The 18,125-nt window shown below is 54.0% G+C and overlaps 1 protein-coding gene across 3 annotated transcripts; it reads left to right on the top strand.

Moving 5' to 3' along the window:
- Nucleotides 1-305: 305 nt before the first annotated feature.
- P2RY2 (purinergic receptor P2Y2) lies at nt 306-15,877 on the top strand. Of its 3 annotated transcripts, none has more exons than XM_039219924.1 (3): nt 306-382; nt 9,696-9,853; nt 14,719-15,877. In XM_039219924.1, the coding sequence occupies exon 3, from the start codon at nt 14,723-14,725 to the stop codon at nt 15,854-15,856; it is 1,134 nt and encodes a 377-aa protein (XP_039075855.1). In that variant the 5' UTR covers nt 306-382; nt 9,696-9,853; nt 14,719-14,722; the 3' UTR covers nt 15,857-15,877. The 3 variants fall into 3 exon arrangements, with proteins under 3 accessions (XP_039075855.1, XP_039075853.1, XP_039075854.1); XM_039219922.1 differs by having other exon boundaries at nt 9,696-9,874; XM_039219923.1 differs by lacking the exon at nt 306-382 and adding an exon at nt 538-600 and having other exon boundaries at nt 9,696-9,874.
- The last annotated feature ends 2,248 nt before the right edge of the window (nt 15,878-18,125 follow it).

Genomic DNA, 18,125 nt, shown 5'->3' with positions numbered 1-18,125 from the left:
GCGACAGAAGCCACACAGGTATCCGACAAACCTTGCACATTTACTATCTCGGAAACCCCGCTCTCACCTCGTGTGAGGAAGGCTGGTGGCCTCCGTCCCGCCAGGCGGTAGGTCAGTCGCCGCAGGCCCCTTCCCGTGGTGCGCGCGTTTCCCTCGGCGTCCCAGCGCGGGTGGCGCGGTGTCCGGTCGCGAGGGAGCGGGCGGTGCCAGGGTCTGTCCAGAGTCCGCCCCGCCCCCGCCTGACCCGGCCTGGGCAGGGAGCTAGGCGCGGCGGGCGGGGCTCCGGGCACGTGGGTCCCGGAGGCGGCGGCGGCGGCAGGACGCGGGCTCGGGCACCGGAGCGGCGGCCTCGGAGCTGCCGGCGGCCGAGCGCCCCGCGGAGGTGAGGGGCGGGTTGCCTGGGGGGTTGGAGGAGGAGAGAGGTCGGCAGGCGCGCCGCGGCTGCGGTGGCTGCGCACGCGGCACCGGGCGGGCAGCGCCGTGCGCGCGTGGCCGTCAGAGCGGGGCACGGCTTGGAGTGTGGGAGTGCGCCGGTGGGTCCGTGGTCGAACTTCGTCTCCACCAGAGCGTGGAGCTCCGGGAGCGCGATCGGACACCCCGGTGAGTGTGTGTCGGCGCATTTGGGAAAGTCTGAGAATCAGTGGGTGAGTGCGTGCGCCCCGGCGGGTCGAGTAGCCGAACTTGTGGGACTTGTTTGTGTGTGCGCTCTGGTGTGAGCGCCCCGAGGCGTGGGACCGCCGCCAGAGACCCGCGAGCCCCTGGAGGCCCGCTGAGCCTTCTCAACCCAGGGGCACTCTGGGTGCCCACCCCGCCGGGGCCCGGTAAAACTGGGGGTGGGGGTTGGGACAGTGGCCTGCAAGAACAGTTAAGCCTCTGTCGAGAGACTTTTAATCTGGCAGGCGGTGCTGTACGAAGGGTCAGTTTGGAGAAAGCGGCGCCCTCCCTCAGCTCCCCAACTGGGGGCTGTCAGTGGCTGGTTGCTCCACTTCCCCCCAGGAGCCAGACCCAAGGGCCAGGCCTATCTGCGGATGAAAACTGCCAGTTTGGGAGTCTGGTGGCAGTGTCTTTCAGCATGGCATCCTCAGCTTCCCGGGGCCTACAGCCTGAGATGCGTGGTTCGTTTGGGGATCTAGGCTGGAATAATGGGGAGCTTTTGAGGGCTAGGGTGGGGCCCTGGTAAAATCTCAGTTATCTGTGTGCGGAGGGGTTGGGAAAGACAGTCTTGAAGTAGACAGGGTCGGTCCGCAAAAGCTCTCTGGAGACTCAGACCTATATTCCAATCCTGCTTTGGCCACTGTGTGACATTCTCTGAGCCTTAGCAGTTTCATCTGTAAAAGGGGAATAAGATAGGGAACTTGAGGGCCGTTGTGTTGCTAATATGTGGGTCATGTTAAGTACCAGTGTTTTCCTGGGTAGGCTCACTGCTTGGCGATGGAGGTGGGGCCAATCCCTGGAGGGAACTTCCTGAAACCCAAAGAGCAACTATTCTCCTCCCTGGGCTAACAAAACCCAGCCTGAACCCCTTAGCCTAGGACTCAAGGCCTCCAAGAACTGCTTCTTGCCAACCTCTCCAGCCCCTCTCTTGCCTGACCCTTTTGCCCTCTAGTGATTGCATGTAGTTCTGCAACACACGCTAGACAGTTTCTTGCTTTTGGCCCACTGCATATTCTATATGCTCACTGCCTGAAATGCCCTCCTACCCTCATCTTCCTCAGTTGGAGAATTACCCAGTCTTGGGGCCCAGTTCAGATGCCTCCTCATTGGGGAAGCCTTCCTTGTTCCCACAGTTGGACTGGAGCATCTTCTGGCTCTCGAAAGTCCCAGGACTGACAGCCCTGGTTCCACCTTGGACTGTTATGTATGGTCTCTGCCTCCTTCTTCCTTCACCAGAGATCTGGGGCCCCCTGGAGGGCAGAAACGGGCTGTCACTCATTTCTCTTTTGTCAGCACCCTGCACAGGGCTGAGCTGAACTGAGAGAGCACCAGCAGCCTTTATCCCCTGCCCCTGCCCCCAGCTTCCCCAGGGAAGGCATGTCTACAGTGGAGCTCCATGTCATCACAAAGAAGAGGAAACTAGAATCCAGTGATCAAGACAGGTGGCATAGGTTGTCAGAACAGTGTGTCCTGGAGGCACTACCAGACCCAGAGTGTACAAGCTGAAAACTTCGATTTCATCCTGAAAGCAATAGGGAGACACGGAAGGCTTGTGAACAAGGAAGATTCATGGTCAAAGCAGCATGGAGAATGGATTGAGTAGTGCTATACAAGGAGGTCAGATAGTGACACTAGAACCATCCAGGCATTACTTATATTCTGGGCCCTTGATCCTTTGGCCAAACACTTCCCTCAGACCTTAGATGCTCCTGCTGAGGAACTTGGGGACATCTAGGACTTTCTTCCCCCAGTGGGAGCCAGGAGTCCTGCAAGTGATCTCATCCAAGCTCTTCCCCCAGCTTGCTGGGTGACCTTGGGGGGCAGCTCTTGCCCTGCCAGCCTCTAAAAGGAGGCCAGCACCACTAAAGTCCTGTGTTGAGAGTCTGTGTTTGGGGAGGCCCTGGCACAGAAGAATTCTCAATCTGTTCTTCCTGCCTTGGGCTGTCCTGGGGTCTAGCCAGAGAAGTTGGAGGATCACAGTGGGTGACCTTCATAAATGTCTGCCAAGCTGGGGCTGCAAAGTGAGGCTACGACCTCTCCATTCCTATTTTCTTCCTGCCCAGGATGCACAGTCTCTGAGGCTTCTGGATCCTCCAAGGTCCAGCTAAAAGTATGAGAAATCACCAAGGTCTCATGAGTGAGTGCTTTGATTTGGCTTCTTTTCTGGCTATAGCCCTTAGAGAGGTCCCTGTGCCCCTCTAGGTTGTCAGCTGGCGATCTCTAAATTGTAACTGATGATCCTTGCCTCTTCAAATGCAAGGTTGCTATGACACTTTTTTTTTAAATGTTTATTTTTGAGAGAGAATGTGAGCAGAGGAGGGCAGAGAGGGGCAGGGGACAGAGGATCCGAGGTGGAACTCTGCACTGACAGTAAGAAGCCTGATGTGGGGCTTGAACCCAGGAACGGTGAGATCATGACCTGAGCCAAAGTCCAACACTCAACTGATTGAGCCCCTGAGGTGCCCCACTGTGATGCCTTAATTCTTAAGACAGTGGTCAGGAAAGGGCTTTGTAAGCTGTGGAGTGCAATGCACAGGGAGAAGTGTGATACTCAGAGACTTTTAAAGAAATGCATTTTGAAAATACTAGAACAAGGGTGCAGTAATAAGAGATTGACCTAGTTATTGGCATTTTAGCCACTGACTGCCTTCCTTTCCCTGTGCCCCCTCTGCAAAGATGGCTTACTAGTAACAGTTTATAGAAGTCTCTCATTTTATCAAATCTATCAACCCTGTGAAGGAGGGATTGTTAACCCCATTTTGCAGGTGAGGAAATAGAGGCTCAGAGAGTTCCCTTCCCAAGATCACAGAGTTGAGGTGAAAGCTAGGGCTTCTGCCTACCTGACCCAACTTACCTCTCTCCACTTAAGATAGAAGCTCTATCTGAGCTTCAGAGCTCCATCCTCTGGCTTTCAGGGTGAAAGAAGTTTGAATATTGCCCTGAAAATATGATTTTAGGTTTTGCTTGTGGCCTGGTTAACCACATTCCTCACAGGACCAGATCACCAGATCAGCTAGGCTTCTCTGGTGAAAAAAAAGTGGAGGCTCCCCTTGTGAAACCCTCTTTCTCCCAGAATTGTCTTCTGCAGGCCTGGCTGGTGCACCCCTTGGCCTATACCTTCCTCTTGGCTGCCTTTGGGTCCTCAGTCCTGGCCTGTCCCAGCCAGTGGGTCTTGTGGGGGAAGCAGGCTGTGGGGCCTTCCCTGACCTCTGTGCTCATCCTAGATGTCAGTTGCAGTACTAGGCCAGCCTGTTTTGTCTCTCTGTCCATATCACCCAGCACAGGTTGGGCACAGAGAAGGTGCCAGTGGGTGTTTGAGAAAGAATGGTTTGTGGAAATGGGTGTAGAAAGAGGAGGAGCTTGCTTCCTGGAGAGCTACAGTTGGTTCTTGAGCAGAGGCATTCCTCCGCTTTCCGGTTACAGCATCTCCTAATCCTGGATATTTCTGGTCCAGGGTGAATGGCTAGAGTCCCGGATGGGAGTGTGGGCAGCCTGGGCCCTCCTGGGCAGCTGCTTCCTCTTTGGCCTTCCACCCTGGCACCCTGTCTAGGTCTTGGGCCCTAGAGCATAGACGGAAGGCCTCCTTCAAGCTTCTTGGAGCCCACATGACCCTCTCATCTCCCACCCCATCAGAGGAGGCTCCTGGTGTTGCTGTGGCTTCCTGGCAAGTGCCTAGCTTCCCCGGCTTGCTGCGGCTGTGCTGTGGGCCAGCGAGGATATTCCCCAACTCGCATAAAACCCAGGACCAAAGGATGCACCTCTCACTGGACCATTTTATGTGTAGTCTCCTCCTTGGTCTTCCTCCCTTTAGACTCCCCTGTCCTATCTACTTTACATGTGGCACCATCTTTGTCAAGGTCAACTCTGACTATGTCCTTACCTGCTTAAGGCCTGCCACGGCACCCCATTCTAACCCTCAGGTTAGAAGCCAAGCACCTCAGCCTGGCATTCAAGGCTTTTCAGGTGAGTCCCTCAGGCCCACACACATTCTGTGCTACCCACCCCTCCATACCAGCCTCACATGACCTCCTGGCCACACTATCACACCACTGTGTCTTTGCACATGCTCTTTCTTCTGCTTTCAATGCCCTTCTAACTTTGTTGTCCATCTGACAAACTCCTAATCTTCCATTAAGTCCCAACTCAAATGACCCCTCCACTGAGCAGCTTTCCCTGACTGTCTCCTCAGGCCGGTTACGGGTTCCTCTGGGTTCCGTGGCTCCTGGGCTTCCCTTGGTCATGGCTTAATCACCCAAGTGGACTTTGTCCATGTCTGTGTCTTTCTCTGCATCTAGACTGGAGCTCCTGACCAAGTCTGATCTGAGTCTCTGATTTGGGGCACATGGGGGCACTGACAAGTGTCTGCTGAGACTTTATGGCTCCTGGGACAGTGATCTATGATTACATTACTCTGAGAGTGCAGACTCCTGTGGTTCTGAGAATCTCATAACCAAAGACTATGAGAAGCAGCAAGCAGAATTGAAGAAACACTTATCATTTACTCTCAGAACCAGAAACTCTTGGAACTGGACTGTCAGAACCAATGAACTGAGAATTCTGGAAGCACCCAGAGTAAGAAAATCTCAGAATGACAGACTTACTTGTATCCTATTCTACACTTTCATCCTATTTTGTACCTTGGCTTCTCCATTCTTCCTTTTCTTTCCCATGCTACACTCTTCCTACTTCTCTCCCGACCTGACCACAGTCACTTCCAAGAGCCTTCCCTGCCTACTCTGACCATGACTTCTGCCCCTCTGCCTGGTTACTGAGAAGGGTTTCTGTGTCTCTCAGCCAAGACAGGGAGATGCAGCCCCCACATCAGGACAGAGCATGATTTGCTAGCCACATGAATACTACCTGCCCCCTTGTCCTACTCCTTCCTCAGGAGCTGCCTGGTGTAGTGGTGATTCTCCCCATCTGATCGATGAAGAACTCCAAGCTCAGAGAGAGGAGCTGACTTGATCAAGATTGCACAGCATGGGTGGTTCTAAGTTGGAGCCTGAACCCAGGGTTCTTTCTTCTCAAGTCTGACTGGAGGCACTTGGATGTGATAGGTCAGGGTGGAGTCCAGGGCACCGTGGTTCTGAACTGGTTCCATTTAGCAGTGTATTTCTATAGCACTGTGCTGGGCTGCACTGTGCTGGGTCAGAGGAGGGACAGGTAGTTTGGAGCCCTGTTCTGGGGTGGGGGTGAAGGTGCTCAACCCTACACTGAATATAATTAGAGCACCAGACCTTGAGTAAGGCCCTTCCTCTTAAGGAGTCTCAGTATCCTGATCTGTAAGGTAGGAGGCCAGCCTGATTGATCTGAGACTCATGGACTCAGATGTTCTCCCTGTGCGTGGACCCCACAGCCAGGATCCTAGGGACTTCCTAGCGGGTGAGAGCCTCCCAGAGGGACCAGTGAACCCAGGGCCTTCCTGGAGGAGATTGCAGAGGCTTCACACTGCAACAGCACCTACTGATACCATCTGAGGTTCCCTCTCAGCTATTTCCCCAGATCAGCCCCAGTGTTGGTGGTGCAGAAAGCATATCAGGCAAGGCTGGAAGCGTATTGGCCTTCAGGCCTGTGGAGGACATTTGGGAGAGGGTGGAGGATAACTTCCAGGATCTTTCCTGTCTTCCTATACTTGCCCTCAAGCCACAGGGATGACTGTCATTTCCTGAGACATGCTATGTGATCTCTTGCTCTGGTTTTTGCTCACCCTACTCACCTTCTGTTTCCACTCACCTGACTCTTGTCCATCTTCCAAAATGTAGGTCAGGTGTCCTCTCCTCCAGGAAGCCTTCCCTTACCACCCCACCCCCAATTCCTGTTGGGGACCCTCTTGGCTGCTTCGACCCTGGTGCCTCTGCTTCCTTCAGCCCTGGTCACCCTGAATTATCATTGCCTGTTTCTGGGTCTTCTCCTATCCACCTCTACACCCACCACCTTGACAATGAGATCACAGAAGAGTCCAACTCACCATGGAGTCCCTAAGTGCCCTGTATGGGGACAGGCATAGATATGGCAAACCTTTATAAAGGGTGAGTGAACTAAAGAGTATAGTTGGGTCTAGTTCCTTTTGGGGAGGGGGGTTCCCTGAACTGCCCTCCCTTCTAAGGATGGCCTTCAGGGTGGGACACTTGACCTATAGTCAGTCTGGCTCTGACCTCACTACTTTGCCCATAATTCCTGTGGCTTTCCTGCCCCTCTCGTCTGGAATACTCCCATCCTTCCTGCCTTCACCACCTGCTGAAATCATCTTTTTAAATTATTTCATAAGATGAGTCAATCATCTCCTTTAATTATCTCAACAACCTTATGCAGTGCATACCCTTCTTAGATTGTAAGGAAATTAAGATTCAGGTTATGAAGCTGAGACCTTGTCCAGGTGCCACAGATGGGAATGGCAGAACTGGGATTTCCCAGCTGCGTAGTGCCTTCCCCTGCCCATCGATAGTGTTCTGGGTCCAGGACCTCTGTTTCCCCTCACAGCACCCCACCCCCAGCAGAGGCAGGCTGCAAGCGTTTCCAGAGTGGTGATGCATCACATTCCCCTGCCAGGCTGGACAGGGCCAGCCAGGTAGGCAGGTGAATGGGTAGCGCATTCATTCTGGAGCTGCCCTGGTGGAGAAGCTGGAATGTTGTCCAGCCACCCTGGAAATTCTGCAGTCTGCGCCTCGCCCTTCCTCATGGCTTTGAGTTAACCAGTCTGGGGCTACAAGGAGAAAGACTCAGCCCTTGGGTTCGGGCGGAGCCAGGCAGAGGGGCCAGGAGGTCTGCCCCTAACTCACTGGTGACCGTGGGTGAAATCTGGGGCTACCCTTTCTGGTCTTAGTTTGTTGTTGTTTTAACAGTGAAATGGGTACAATAACCATCACGGCAGTTTCACCATGAGGAAATACCAGGAAGAGTAGATTCTAGCCCTGCCACTAGGGTGTTCCCTCTGGCAGAGAACTGACCAGACAGACAGAGCCATGGGGCTCAAAGAGGGCTGGTCAGGAAGCTTCCCGGAGCAGAGGATCTGGTCTGTGGAGGGTAGGAGGTAATGATCAGGGGCACGGCTCCTGCAGGCACACAGATCAAGGCTGCTCTGCAGTTTACTAGCTTTGGGACCCTGGAGAGATTATTTAGCTTCTCTGAGCTTCTCAGGCTTAAATGAAAAGAGGTCTATAAAGCCAACTAATATGGAGGCTGACACAGAGAAAGCACTCAACTCTTACTATAATATATATGTTGAAGATAAGGGAGGGTGTCCCTGAGTGAAGATATGACCATGGGACTGCTTTTGCTGTGCTTGAGACAGGAAGATGAGACTGGAGGCAGAGAGGAAGAATTGTCTACAGGGGTGTCAGGGACCAGGTTAGCCAGGGCCTTGAATACCAGGCTCAGGAGCTTGGATGTTAGCCTGAGGGCAATAGGGAGCCATGGAAGGGTTTTGAGCTCAACAGTGTATGGTCAGGTTTGTGTTTAAGGAAGACCTGTGATTGCAGTATGAAAGATGGTTAGGAGGGACGGGGTGGAGGCAAGGAGATAAGTGAGTAGGCTGTGCAATGGCCTGGAAGAGAAACACAAGCCTGAGGCTATGGGGTGGAGGAGTGGCATGTCTGAGCCACTGCACTGGTTGTACTGACAGGGTTTGGTGAGCATTGGGTTACACGTGGGTGGGAGAGAGATACATTGTCAGGGATATATTAGAATTTTGAAGTGTGGAAGGATGGGTGGTAGAGATTTTTCTCAGAAATGGGAGAATGGCTTTGAGGAAGTGCTGTGCTTCACCTTAGTCTGTGGAATGAAGGCACCTCTTAAGGAGAAGATGGGGTGAAAGGTGAACCTCTTTCGTCACTGGACTCTGGAGCAGGTTGGCAAATGGCTACCAGCCCACTGCCCCATGTCAGCCTGAGACTCCTGGGGCAAGGTGGGCTGGGAAAGCAGTGGCCTAGGGGCATTCCCCCGTGCCACACCTCCTGTCCTGTTCTTGCAGCCAGCCTCCTCCTCTCCTCTTCCCACTTCCTTCCTCCATGCTTGCACTTTGCTTCCAGCCTGGAGACCTGGCTTCAACTGTCTCAGACACCCCCCACCGCCCCACCACCCCATTACAGGGAAATGAAACGGATGGAAAGAGGAAGGGAATGTTCTTTTTTCCCCCTATAATAAGTCTGAGGTTCTGGAGGATGCTGGGACTTGCACATACAGAGGGCTCCCTCCACCACGTAACCATCCCCTGAATGCAACCTTGTGGCTGGTGTGTGTGAGGGCCTCCCAGACAAGACAAAAGCCAGGGCCAGAATTCAGGCCTGCATTCCAATCTTGGCTCTGTCCCTGGCTTATGGTGAGGCCTTGTGACAGAGCCTCAGTTGCCTCCTCTGCCAAATGTGAGTTTAGTGCAGGGGGTTTCTAAAGGCTGTTCCAGTCCCTATCTAGAAGAGTGTGTGTGTGTGTGTTTGTGTGTGTGTGTGCGCGCGCACGCACGCATGCATATACATGCTGTGTATACATCTGTGACTGTGTATGTCTCCATGTATCTGGGTATTTGTGTATGTCCATGCCTCTGTGTGTTCATGTGTGTTTACGACATCTATGGAGGAACTATTAGAGGTAGGACAGGGGAGGGTGTGTGTTCCAAGGAGAGACAGAGCTTGAACAAAACTGTATGGGCAGAAGTACTATTGAGTGGATACCGGGCAAGGAGGGTATTGACTGGTTCCGATTCTAGGGACTGAAGCACAGACCAGGACAGAGGGAAGAAGCACTGAAGGCTCAGCTCAGCTCTGCAGGATGTGGGGGAGACCTTTCCCAGCAGAGCCCCACTCCTATGGAAGGGGGTGACTGGGGAAGGAGGCTGGGAACAACCATCCCTAGAACATGTGAGCTGAGGGTAGACGGCCGGGGTGTGTGGGTGGGCAGAGCGCACTCCCCCTGGGACAGACAAACACCCCAGTGCTTCGCCTTTTGGACCAAGGTTGAAGCACAGGAGGCAGGCATGGGAGGGCTCCGCCTGGCTGACTTCCTGCAACCTGGAACTCAAGAGCCCGTGCTGTTTCCGCCTCCCACAGAGTCCACAGCACTGTCTGCCCTGAGAAATGCTGGAAGCTGGGTGCAGCCCCAGACCTGAGGACCTGTTTTTCCTGTTTCCTGAAGAATTCCCTGCATCCTGGTCCAGGCCTCTGCATTCATGAATGAGGAACCTGAGAGGGCTCTGAGCATCCTGACTGTGAGAGCCAGGGCTGGTCAGGTATGGGCGTGGGAGGTCAGGGTCCACTGGCTGGGCGGCTCGCTTGTGCATGTGTATATGCTGAGCCAGGGTTCCATCCAGGGGACCCCCACCCTGCTTTCTCATCCCAGGCTATCATGAAATCAGGCTTCAGAGCCAGGGAGCCCTAGTGTCAAGCCCATTTTTTCCAATTCTTGACAGTGTGATCTTGAATAAATAGCTTAACCTCTATGGCAGTATTTCCTGAGGAGTGAGGTGGGGGGTGGGGGGTTTCTGCAAGGAAGCTGTTCAGCTCAGGTTTGGCCCCTACAAAGTAAGGTATTGGGGGTAGGGAGCACCAGGACCCGGGGTTCCTGACTCAGACTGATCTATGACCTGAGCCAGGGATGAGTGAGATAAAAGCATGTGCTTGGTTCAGCCAGCTGACCCACCTACAGAATGCCTAGGTCCAATTCCCCTCTCCTGGCATTTCCCTGGCCTGTCCAGAGAAGTGCAGGACTCTTGAGAGGCAGTCTAGGGGCCTGACTAGGGCAGGAGCAGGCCCAGGTTAGCTGGTCCCCAGGAGTGCTCCCTAGGAGGCCACCTGGGGTCAGCAGCTGAGAAATCTTTAAGTGTCAGGACAACTCTGGGAGGCCCTCAGAGGAATAAGGGAAAGGAAGGCAACTGCCATGAGGCTCAGTTTCTCTGGACTCCCATATCTTCTTGTGCTTGCTTGCTTGCTTGCTTGCTTCATTCATTCATTCATTCATTCTCTCACTCATGTCGTACCTGCTTTGGATCAGGCCTCTTACTGATGATTGGGACAGAAAAAAGAATCAGGTGGAGCGAGGCTTCTAGAAACACCTGTAATGGTTGGGGTTTCTAGAGGGTGGAAAGATAAATTCCAAACAGGGTGTGAGGAGTGTCTGGGATGGTAGAGTGGGAGAGCTTCAGAGATGAAGTGACATTTGAGAAGAGTGGTGAGGGATAGGCATGATGGAGTACGGTGTGAATGGGTTCTGGAAGGGCTGTCCAGGCAGAAAGAGTAGCCTGAGCAAAGGCAGGGAAGGCTGGTAGGGCACTTACAGGGGTAGAGCCAGCCAGACCTGGGCACAGAGGGGCTGACAAATGGTGTTGGACAAAGATGGGAACTGTTTCTAGGGTGAGAGACCCTGGGGTAGGACCCCAAGGATATGGGGGGTAAGGAGAGAGCCGAGGGAGAGGGCTGCAGATTGGGCTGTCTTCATAAGTAGGGGCTGGAGGGGCAAAGGAGTGGGCAGGAAAAATGTACTCACAGGTTGATGGGCCAGCCAGTGGAGGGAGAGGACAGGCAGGGTCCGTCTGGAAGGGAGCCACAGCAATGGAGTCCTCAGCTGTCCTGGGAGGGTAGAGGCCAGGATTTCTTAAAACAGGTGCAAAGAACAGCTTCCAAGGCTCAGGAGAAACTTAGGGAAGTCTCCACCCCTCTCCCCAGCATCACAGATTCCGCCCTTGCCCCTTGCTTATTAGCAAGAAACTCTTTGTGTAGAGATGCTGACAATGGCTGGAGGGGTGGGGGGTGGGGGAGGACCCTGACCCAAAGGAGAGACCCTCCAGGCCTAGGCACTGGGGCAGGAGCAGAGCATCCTGCTGGGTGTGTGGGGCAGGGCATCTCATGGGGATTTAGGGCTCCAATTCTATAAGGCTGGGGGATTCAGCCCATTAGAGGTCTGAGCCTCAGGAGGGCAGGATATGCCTGATGTCACCTGGGGTTCTGTGGCAGAGCTGGACACCCCAAGCCAGCGTCCCCAAGGGGGAGGGAATATGACCCCTCCACAGCTCTTAAGTCTCAGTCAGGCCTCCATGCTTCTCCTGTAGCTGCTGGGAGTCAGCAACTCCCAGCCCACCTCCCAAAGTGCTGGATCGGATGGTCCCAGCCTTTGCCCTTCCCCACATCCCATGACACCCCTTCAGGGCACCCCACATTTACCATGTCTGACAATGAGTGCCTCTCTCCCCATACGTGCTCCTCCCCCTGACTCCTGAGCCAGACACCCTGCCCCTCCCCCACCAGACTCCTTCTGGGCCAGACTCTCTGGCCTTCCTCCCTAACCCTTCCACATCTCTCCCCTCACAAGGTCCCCAGACCTGGCCCCAGGTTGGGCCTTAGCACCAGTCCCCTGGCCCACCACACTCACACACTAGCCTCCAGTGAGGACCTTCTGAAGATTCCTGAAGATTTAAGGAAAAGGCCACATTTGGGCTGAGCCTTATAGCTCATACCACCACAGTGTACCTACTGTGTGCCAGGCACTGCTCCAAACATTTCACATAAATTACTCGATCCTCACAACAGTTGTGTGATGTAGTTTCTATTGATCGCCTCATTTTACAGATGAGAAAACAAAGGTGGTCTAGCTCCAGAGGCCAGGATCTTAATCACTGGAGTTTGTTGAGCTGAATGATAAAAAGCTGTAATTCTAACAGGTGGAGATGAGGGGTGTGAATGGATTCCAGGTTGAAGGAGCACCATGAGCTAGGGCTGGGAGGGAAAAGTGTTGGGTGCATTTAGGACACTGCTGGTCACAGAGGATGGGGCTGGGGAGGCTCACAGAGGCTGGGTTATGAAAACATCCAGTACCAGACTGAGGAGGAGTGGGGTTTTCTCCTGAGAAGGCAGAGGGTTTCGAGCAAGGGAATGACTTCGCCTTCATGGAGAGCCCTCCCCCCATTCTTGGACTGGGGGGAACTGAGGCTAGAGGCAGGGAGGCAGGTGCAGTGGCTCTGCCAGCAAGGGTGGAGGCAACACTGGGCTGCATGGAGAAGGGGTGGGATGCAGGAGATGCTTGCATGTCGGGGCCTCAGTCCTGGCTCAGGGCAAGGGCGTCCTCAGAGCTCAGCCTGGCATTCCCTATGGGGGGGGCAGCTGCCCCTGCTCCACTTGGCCCCACACAGCCTCCCTGAATTCTCACCCTGGAGCAGCCCTGGATCCTTGGGGAGGAACCTGTGTCAGTGGGAGGCAGATGCATGCTCTGGGTTGCTCTTCTGCTGACAATAGGAGATGGGGACAATTCTGGGGTGCAGGGATAGGGTGTGGAGAGAGAAGGGGCCTAATCTCAACTGCAGGGGCCCTGAACTATGACTGGGAGGCCAGGCTGGGCAGGAAGCTCACGGTCTAAGGGAATAAATATCCCTGGCCCTATAGAATCTCCAAGCCCCAACCTTTCAGGATCTCAGGTTCCAAGATGAAGGGAGCTGTACCGCCCCAGACACCTAAAATGTAGAGAACTCACACATCATCTGCCCCCTCTGTCCTCCCAGACGTACCTACACACAGGACACAAGCCTTTCTGCAGCTAGAAGAGATGCTGGCATACCCCCAGCACAAGGAGTTCACTACCTCCTTCCTACAGCCCCCTCCACTGTAGGATGCACCAGATGAATTGCATCCATCCCTAACCATGTGTCCTTCACCAAATTACTTGAATGATCAGTGTCTCAGCCTCTTTATTGGAAAACTGGGCCTGATAACCTGATTCCCAGAAACATGTTATAAAGATGAAATGAAGTGACATTTATAAAGCACACATGGTAGCAGGGTTTGAAAAATAGCAGCTCCCCTGGCCCCTTCCCACCGTTGGAAAGGTATTCTTTGTGTTTGTCCCAAACCTGCCTACCTGCTATGATTTCCAGCCTGCCTCTGGGATCTTGGGGCACATCTTTGCCCTCCAGGCTGGGCTCTCTGTCCCCTGCTCCCCTCTGAGAGAGAGCTCTTAGTGGTCACATTGGTGGGGATAAGGAGACAAGGAAGATGGACACCCTGTGCTCCAGGTACTCACTCTATGGGCAGTCAGGCCCTGTGGGTACATATTAGGTGCCCACTAGGGACAAGGTAAGAGACCATCAAGATAGTGGTGGTGTGTGAAGGGAAGCTGGGTAGGTATGAGGGAAGCTGAATTTGCTGCACAAAAGAAGTCCCCCTCCCATTCTCACCTCTGCCCCAAACTTCCCTGGAATCTTTAGGAGGGTCACTCTCCCATCTGGTAAGTTCACAGGCCAGGGAGCAGGACTGCTGTTTACAAGTGCAGAGAGTGCCACAATATAGGAGTACCTAAAAACTGTTTGCTGAGAGATTAATGAATGACTAAAGAGGAAGACCCTTGGAAATACTCCCTCAAATACCAAAAATCCCAGGCACAGGGCCAGAGCCTCTCAGAGGGCGGAAAGATGAGCTAAAGGAAAGAGCTTTCTAATAATTCCAGCAAGGTAGAGGCTGCCCACTGGCCAGTGAGTGCTGCATGTGAGGTGGAGCCAGCCAGCCTTATAGGCCCTTTTCTGTGAATCTGAGATGACACTGCTCTGGGGCCCCCAGATCCTCAGATTCTAGAGCTCGGATCCTCCATCTAGAACTCTGTGCTCCCAAGGTTCTAGAGCTGGGTTGCCAATCTTAAAAAAAAAGCCAGTGGTAACTGTTTTTGGCTTTGGATAATATATGGTCTTTGTCACAACTATTCAACTCTTTGTAAATAAGACGGGTATGATTGTGTTCCAATCAAGCTTTTTTTTTTTTTTAACAGAAACAGACTGGTGGGCTGCATCTGGCCCTCAGGATGTAGTGTGCTTACCCCTGTTGTGAAGTTTTAGAGGTGTGTGGCCCTGATACCCATAGACCTCATGCATTCTCTAAGTTCCAGGGTTCCAAGGTTCTGAGCCCTCTGGGTCCAGGGAGAGAGCAAGGTCAGGTGGCTGCAAAGGCCTTGATTGTGGTGGCACAGACCTTAACCGAGGGAATCTGTGGGTGCTTGGGGCCCCTCCTGGCCCTAGTCAGGTGGGTGTGTCAGGTCTCCCTGCTGAGCCCCGGTTGTGACCCTCATAGCTGTTCTCCCCATCCACCCTCTTCCCTTTAGGGCAATGGCCACAGCCCTGGGCCACTGGAACAGCACCATCAATGACACCTGGGATGGGGACGAGCTGGGCTACAAGTGCCGCTTCAATGAGGACTTCAAATACGTGCTGCTGCCTGTGTCCTATGGCGTGGTGTGTGTGCTGGGGCTGTGCCTGAACGCCGTGGCGCTCTACATCTTCCTGTGCCGCCTCAAGACCTGGAACGCGTCCACCACGTACATGTTCCACCTGGCTGTGTCTGATGCGCTGTACGCAGCCTCCCTGCCACTGCTGGTCTATTACTACGCCCGCGGAGACCACTGGCCCTTCAGCATAGTGCTCTGCAAGCTGGTGCGCTTCCTCTTCTACACCAACCTTTACTGCAGCATCCTCTTCCTCACGTGCATCAGCGTGCACCGATGCCTGGGGGTCCTGCGCCCACTGCGCTCGCTGCGCTGGGGCCGGGCCCGCTATGCCCGCCGGGTGGCAGCTGCCGTGTGGGTGCTGGTGCTGGCCTGCCAGTCACCCGTGCTCTACTTCGTCACCACCAGTGTGCGAGGTGGCCGCATTACCTGCCACGACACCTCAGCACCCGAGCTCTTCAGCCAGTTTGTGGCCTACAGCTCTGTCATGTTGGGCCTGCTCTTCACAGTGCCCTTTGCCATCATCCTAGTCTGCTATGTGCTTATGGCTCGGCGGCTGTTGAAGCCAGCCTACGGGACCTCTGGAGGCCTGCCGCGGGCCAAGCGCAAGTCGGTGCGCACCATTGCCGTGGTGCTGGCTGTCTTCGCCCTCTGCTTCCTGCCTTTCCATGTCACCCGCACCCTCTACTACTCCTTCCGCTCCCTGGACCTCAGCTGCCACACCCTCAATGCCATCAACATGGCTTACAAGATCACCCGGCCGCTGGCCAGTGCCAACAGTTGCCTTGACCCTGTGCTCTACTTCCTGGCTGGGCAGAGGCTTGTGCGCTTTGCCCGGGATGCCAAGCCATCCACAGACCCTGCTCCTACTGCCCCAGCTCACCGCAGACGGGGCCTGCACAGGTTGGACAGAACTGACCTCAAGAGGACAAAAGATGTGTCAACCAGCAGTGAGGACTCTAGGCGGACAGAGTCCACGCCAGCTGGTAGTGAGAACACTAAGGACATCCGGCTGTAGGACCTGAACCCCTTGGGCCTGTGCAAGTTAATATGGGGTGGGGGAGCGGGGAGGCTGTGGGGACTAGGATTTCTTCAGCTAGGATAGTCTCCCTAGATATGAGCCATTAGTGACTCATGCCTGATGGTCAAGGGAGCCATGACCTCAGTGCTCTGTCACTTGGCAGAATGTTCTCTATAGTCCAGAGATCTTAAAGGTCCCTACAACCCCAGTCACCATTTGTATGTGTGAGCTGGGGAATAAGGCTTCATGAAAGCCAAGGGTAAGGAGCCAGTGCTGCTCCTGGCCTGACTCCCACATAATTAGCTGGCTGTGCCCCGCAAGGTTTCTAGGCTGGAGCCCAGCCTGATCAAGTCAAATGGAGAAACAGGCCCGGAGAGGAAAGTGACTTAACCAAGGTCACATGGTCTGGGCCTGAGCTACTTGGGATGGGTGGGGTTTCAGTTGACCAGAGGACCCTGGTAAGGAGCCAAGCTGAGCCAGAGCTTCTCACAGAGGGGCTGAGGGCAGGTCTGGATGCCACAGTGGACAGACCTCTGAGGAGCATCCCCATCACAGGAGATGAATGTAACATCTGGGGACTGATGTCATAAACCCATCTGGAGGCTTCCCTGGCCTGAGAGCCAGTTCGAGGCTGTAACTTCTACTGAAGTGTTGTTGCCTGCTGTGTTGTGCCCTATTGTGTGGTTTGAGGATGAGGATACAGTCTAAGAAGCTCTCACCATCCACGCTGGAGTCCTTTTTCCACCCTGTACTCTTCTGCCACCTGCCTTCCCACTCGCTGCCTCAGTTGTAGTCTCACGTAGGGATTCCCTCTCCAAACCCCAGTCATCCCTCACTTTAAAGCTAACGGGCTTTTGTGCCTGGCTCTGCTGGGTGCAGACAGGAGTCAGATGGGGTCCCGTCCTTGGGATCCCCCAGTTTAGGGCTTAATGGCTATGAACAGTCACACCCCCTGGGGTATAGCATTGCCAGTTACCCTGGTGCAGATACTCCTGCCTTGACCAATTTCAGACTAGTAATGTGATATCGGCCTCCTTGCAAAATTCCTGAAAATTTAACAGTTGGCTCTTGCACGCAGGTCCAAGGTGCTCCATCCAATGCACCACTGGGCATGCTGAGTGGTTGGAGGTGTGGACCAGCGAGCATGTCAGAGAGGCTTCCTAGGGGACACTCCTGAACTGTAGCTTCTGAGAAAAGCAGTTTATCAGGGAAGAATATCCAGGTGCAGGGTACATCTTGGGCAGAGACACGGGGCAGGAAAACAGGGTACTCAGGAACGGGGAGCAGGCAGGCAGCTGGTGCTCAGGCTCAAGGCAGGAATGAGGCTGGGGGTGGATCGCTCACGCTAACAAGTCAGGGCTCCTTCCTTGCCTTTACCTGAGGTCTTCTTTGCACTGGAGCTAATATGGGAGAGATTCACTTCTCTTCCTGTCGCATCTTCTGCCTCCTAGGAAAATCCAGCCATGTGGTGTAATAGTTGGGGTTCAGACTGGGTCAGGGTGAGGTAGATCTTTCTTGCCTGTGACAGATTCTAGGTCCAGCCAGGACCACTGCAGAGGTTTATGGAGCTGAGCTGGACAGGGCCTCGCTCAGCCTTAGGGCAAAGGTCTCTCTCTTTTTTTAAAAAATATTTTATTTAGTTTTGAGAGAGCACAAGCAGGGGAGGGGCAGAGGGGGGTGGACAGAGGATCCGAAGCAGGCTCTGCACTGACGGTAGCGAGCCCAACATGGGGCTCGAACTCATGAACCACGGGATCATGGCCTGAGCCCAAGTCAGACACTCAACTGACTGAGCCACCCAGGCACCCCTGACAGGTTTCATTTTTAATCTCAAACATAAAAACGTACTCCCTCTCCCTATAGGCCCATTCTGCCTGAGAGAAGATTCTTCCCTCCACCCCACTTCTTCCTGTCTCCTGTGACTTCTTTACCCTTCCCACTCTGTCAGAACGAGGCATCCCCCAGGGGTTGCTGTATTTAGAGTCTAGTTTCACAGCTCCTTCATGCAATAGACACCCATCAACAAGCCATGACCCAACCAATTACTCTGCATTGTGCAATGTGGGTGGTGGGTGGCCTGCTCAAAGTAATGTGAAATGCTCACCTCCCACATTCTAGGTTCTATATTTGTGTTCATATAACCAGAGTCCCTATGAGCTTTTTTGTGACTACTTACAGAATGTTCTTGAGCCAGCCTTTCCGGCAGGCCCAAGCCTATCTCTTTCCTACCAGCCACTGCTCAGGCTGAACCCCATTCTAGTTTATA

The sequence above is a fragment of the Hyaena hyaena genome, unplaced genomic scaffold, assembly GCF_003009895.1.
Source record: "Hyaena hyaena isolate Hyena2069 unplaced genomic scaffold, ASM300989v1 scaffold_848, whole genome shotgun sequence".
In the NCBI taxonomy this organism is placed as follows: domain Eukaryota; kingdom Metazoa; phylum Chordata; class Mammalia; order Carnivora; family Hyaenidae; genus Hyaena; species Hyaena hyaena.
Note: the sequence above shows the minus strand (reverse complement) of the source record. Positions and strands in the feature narration are given on the sequence as shown.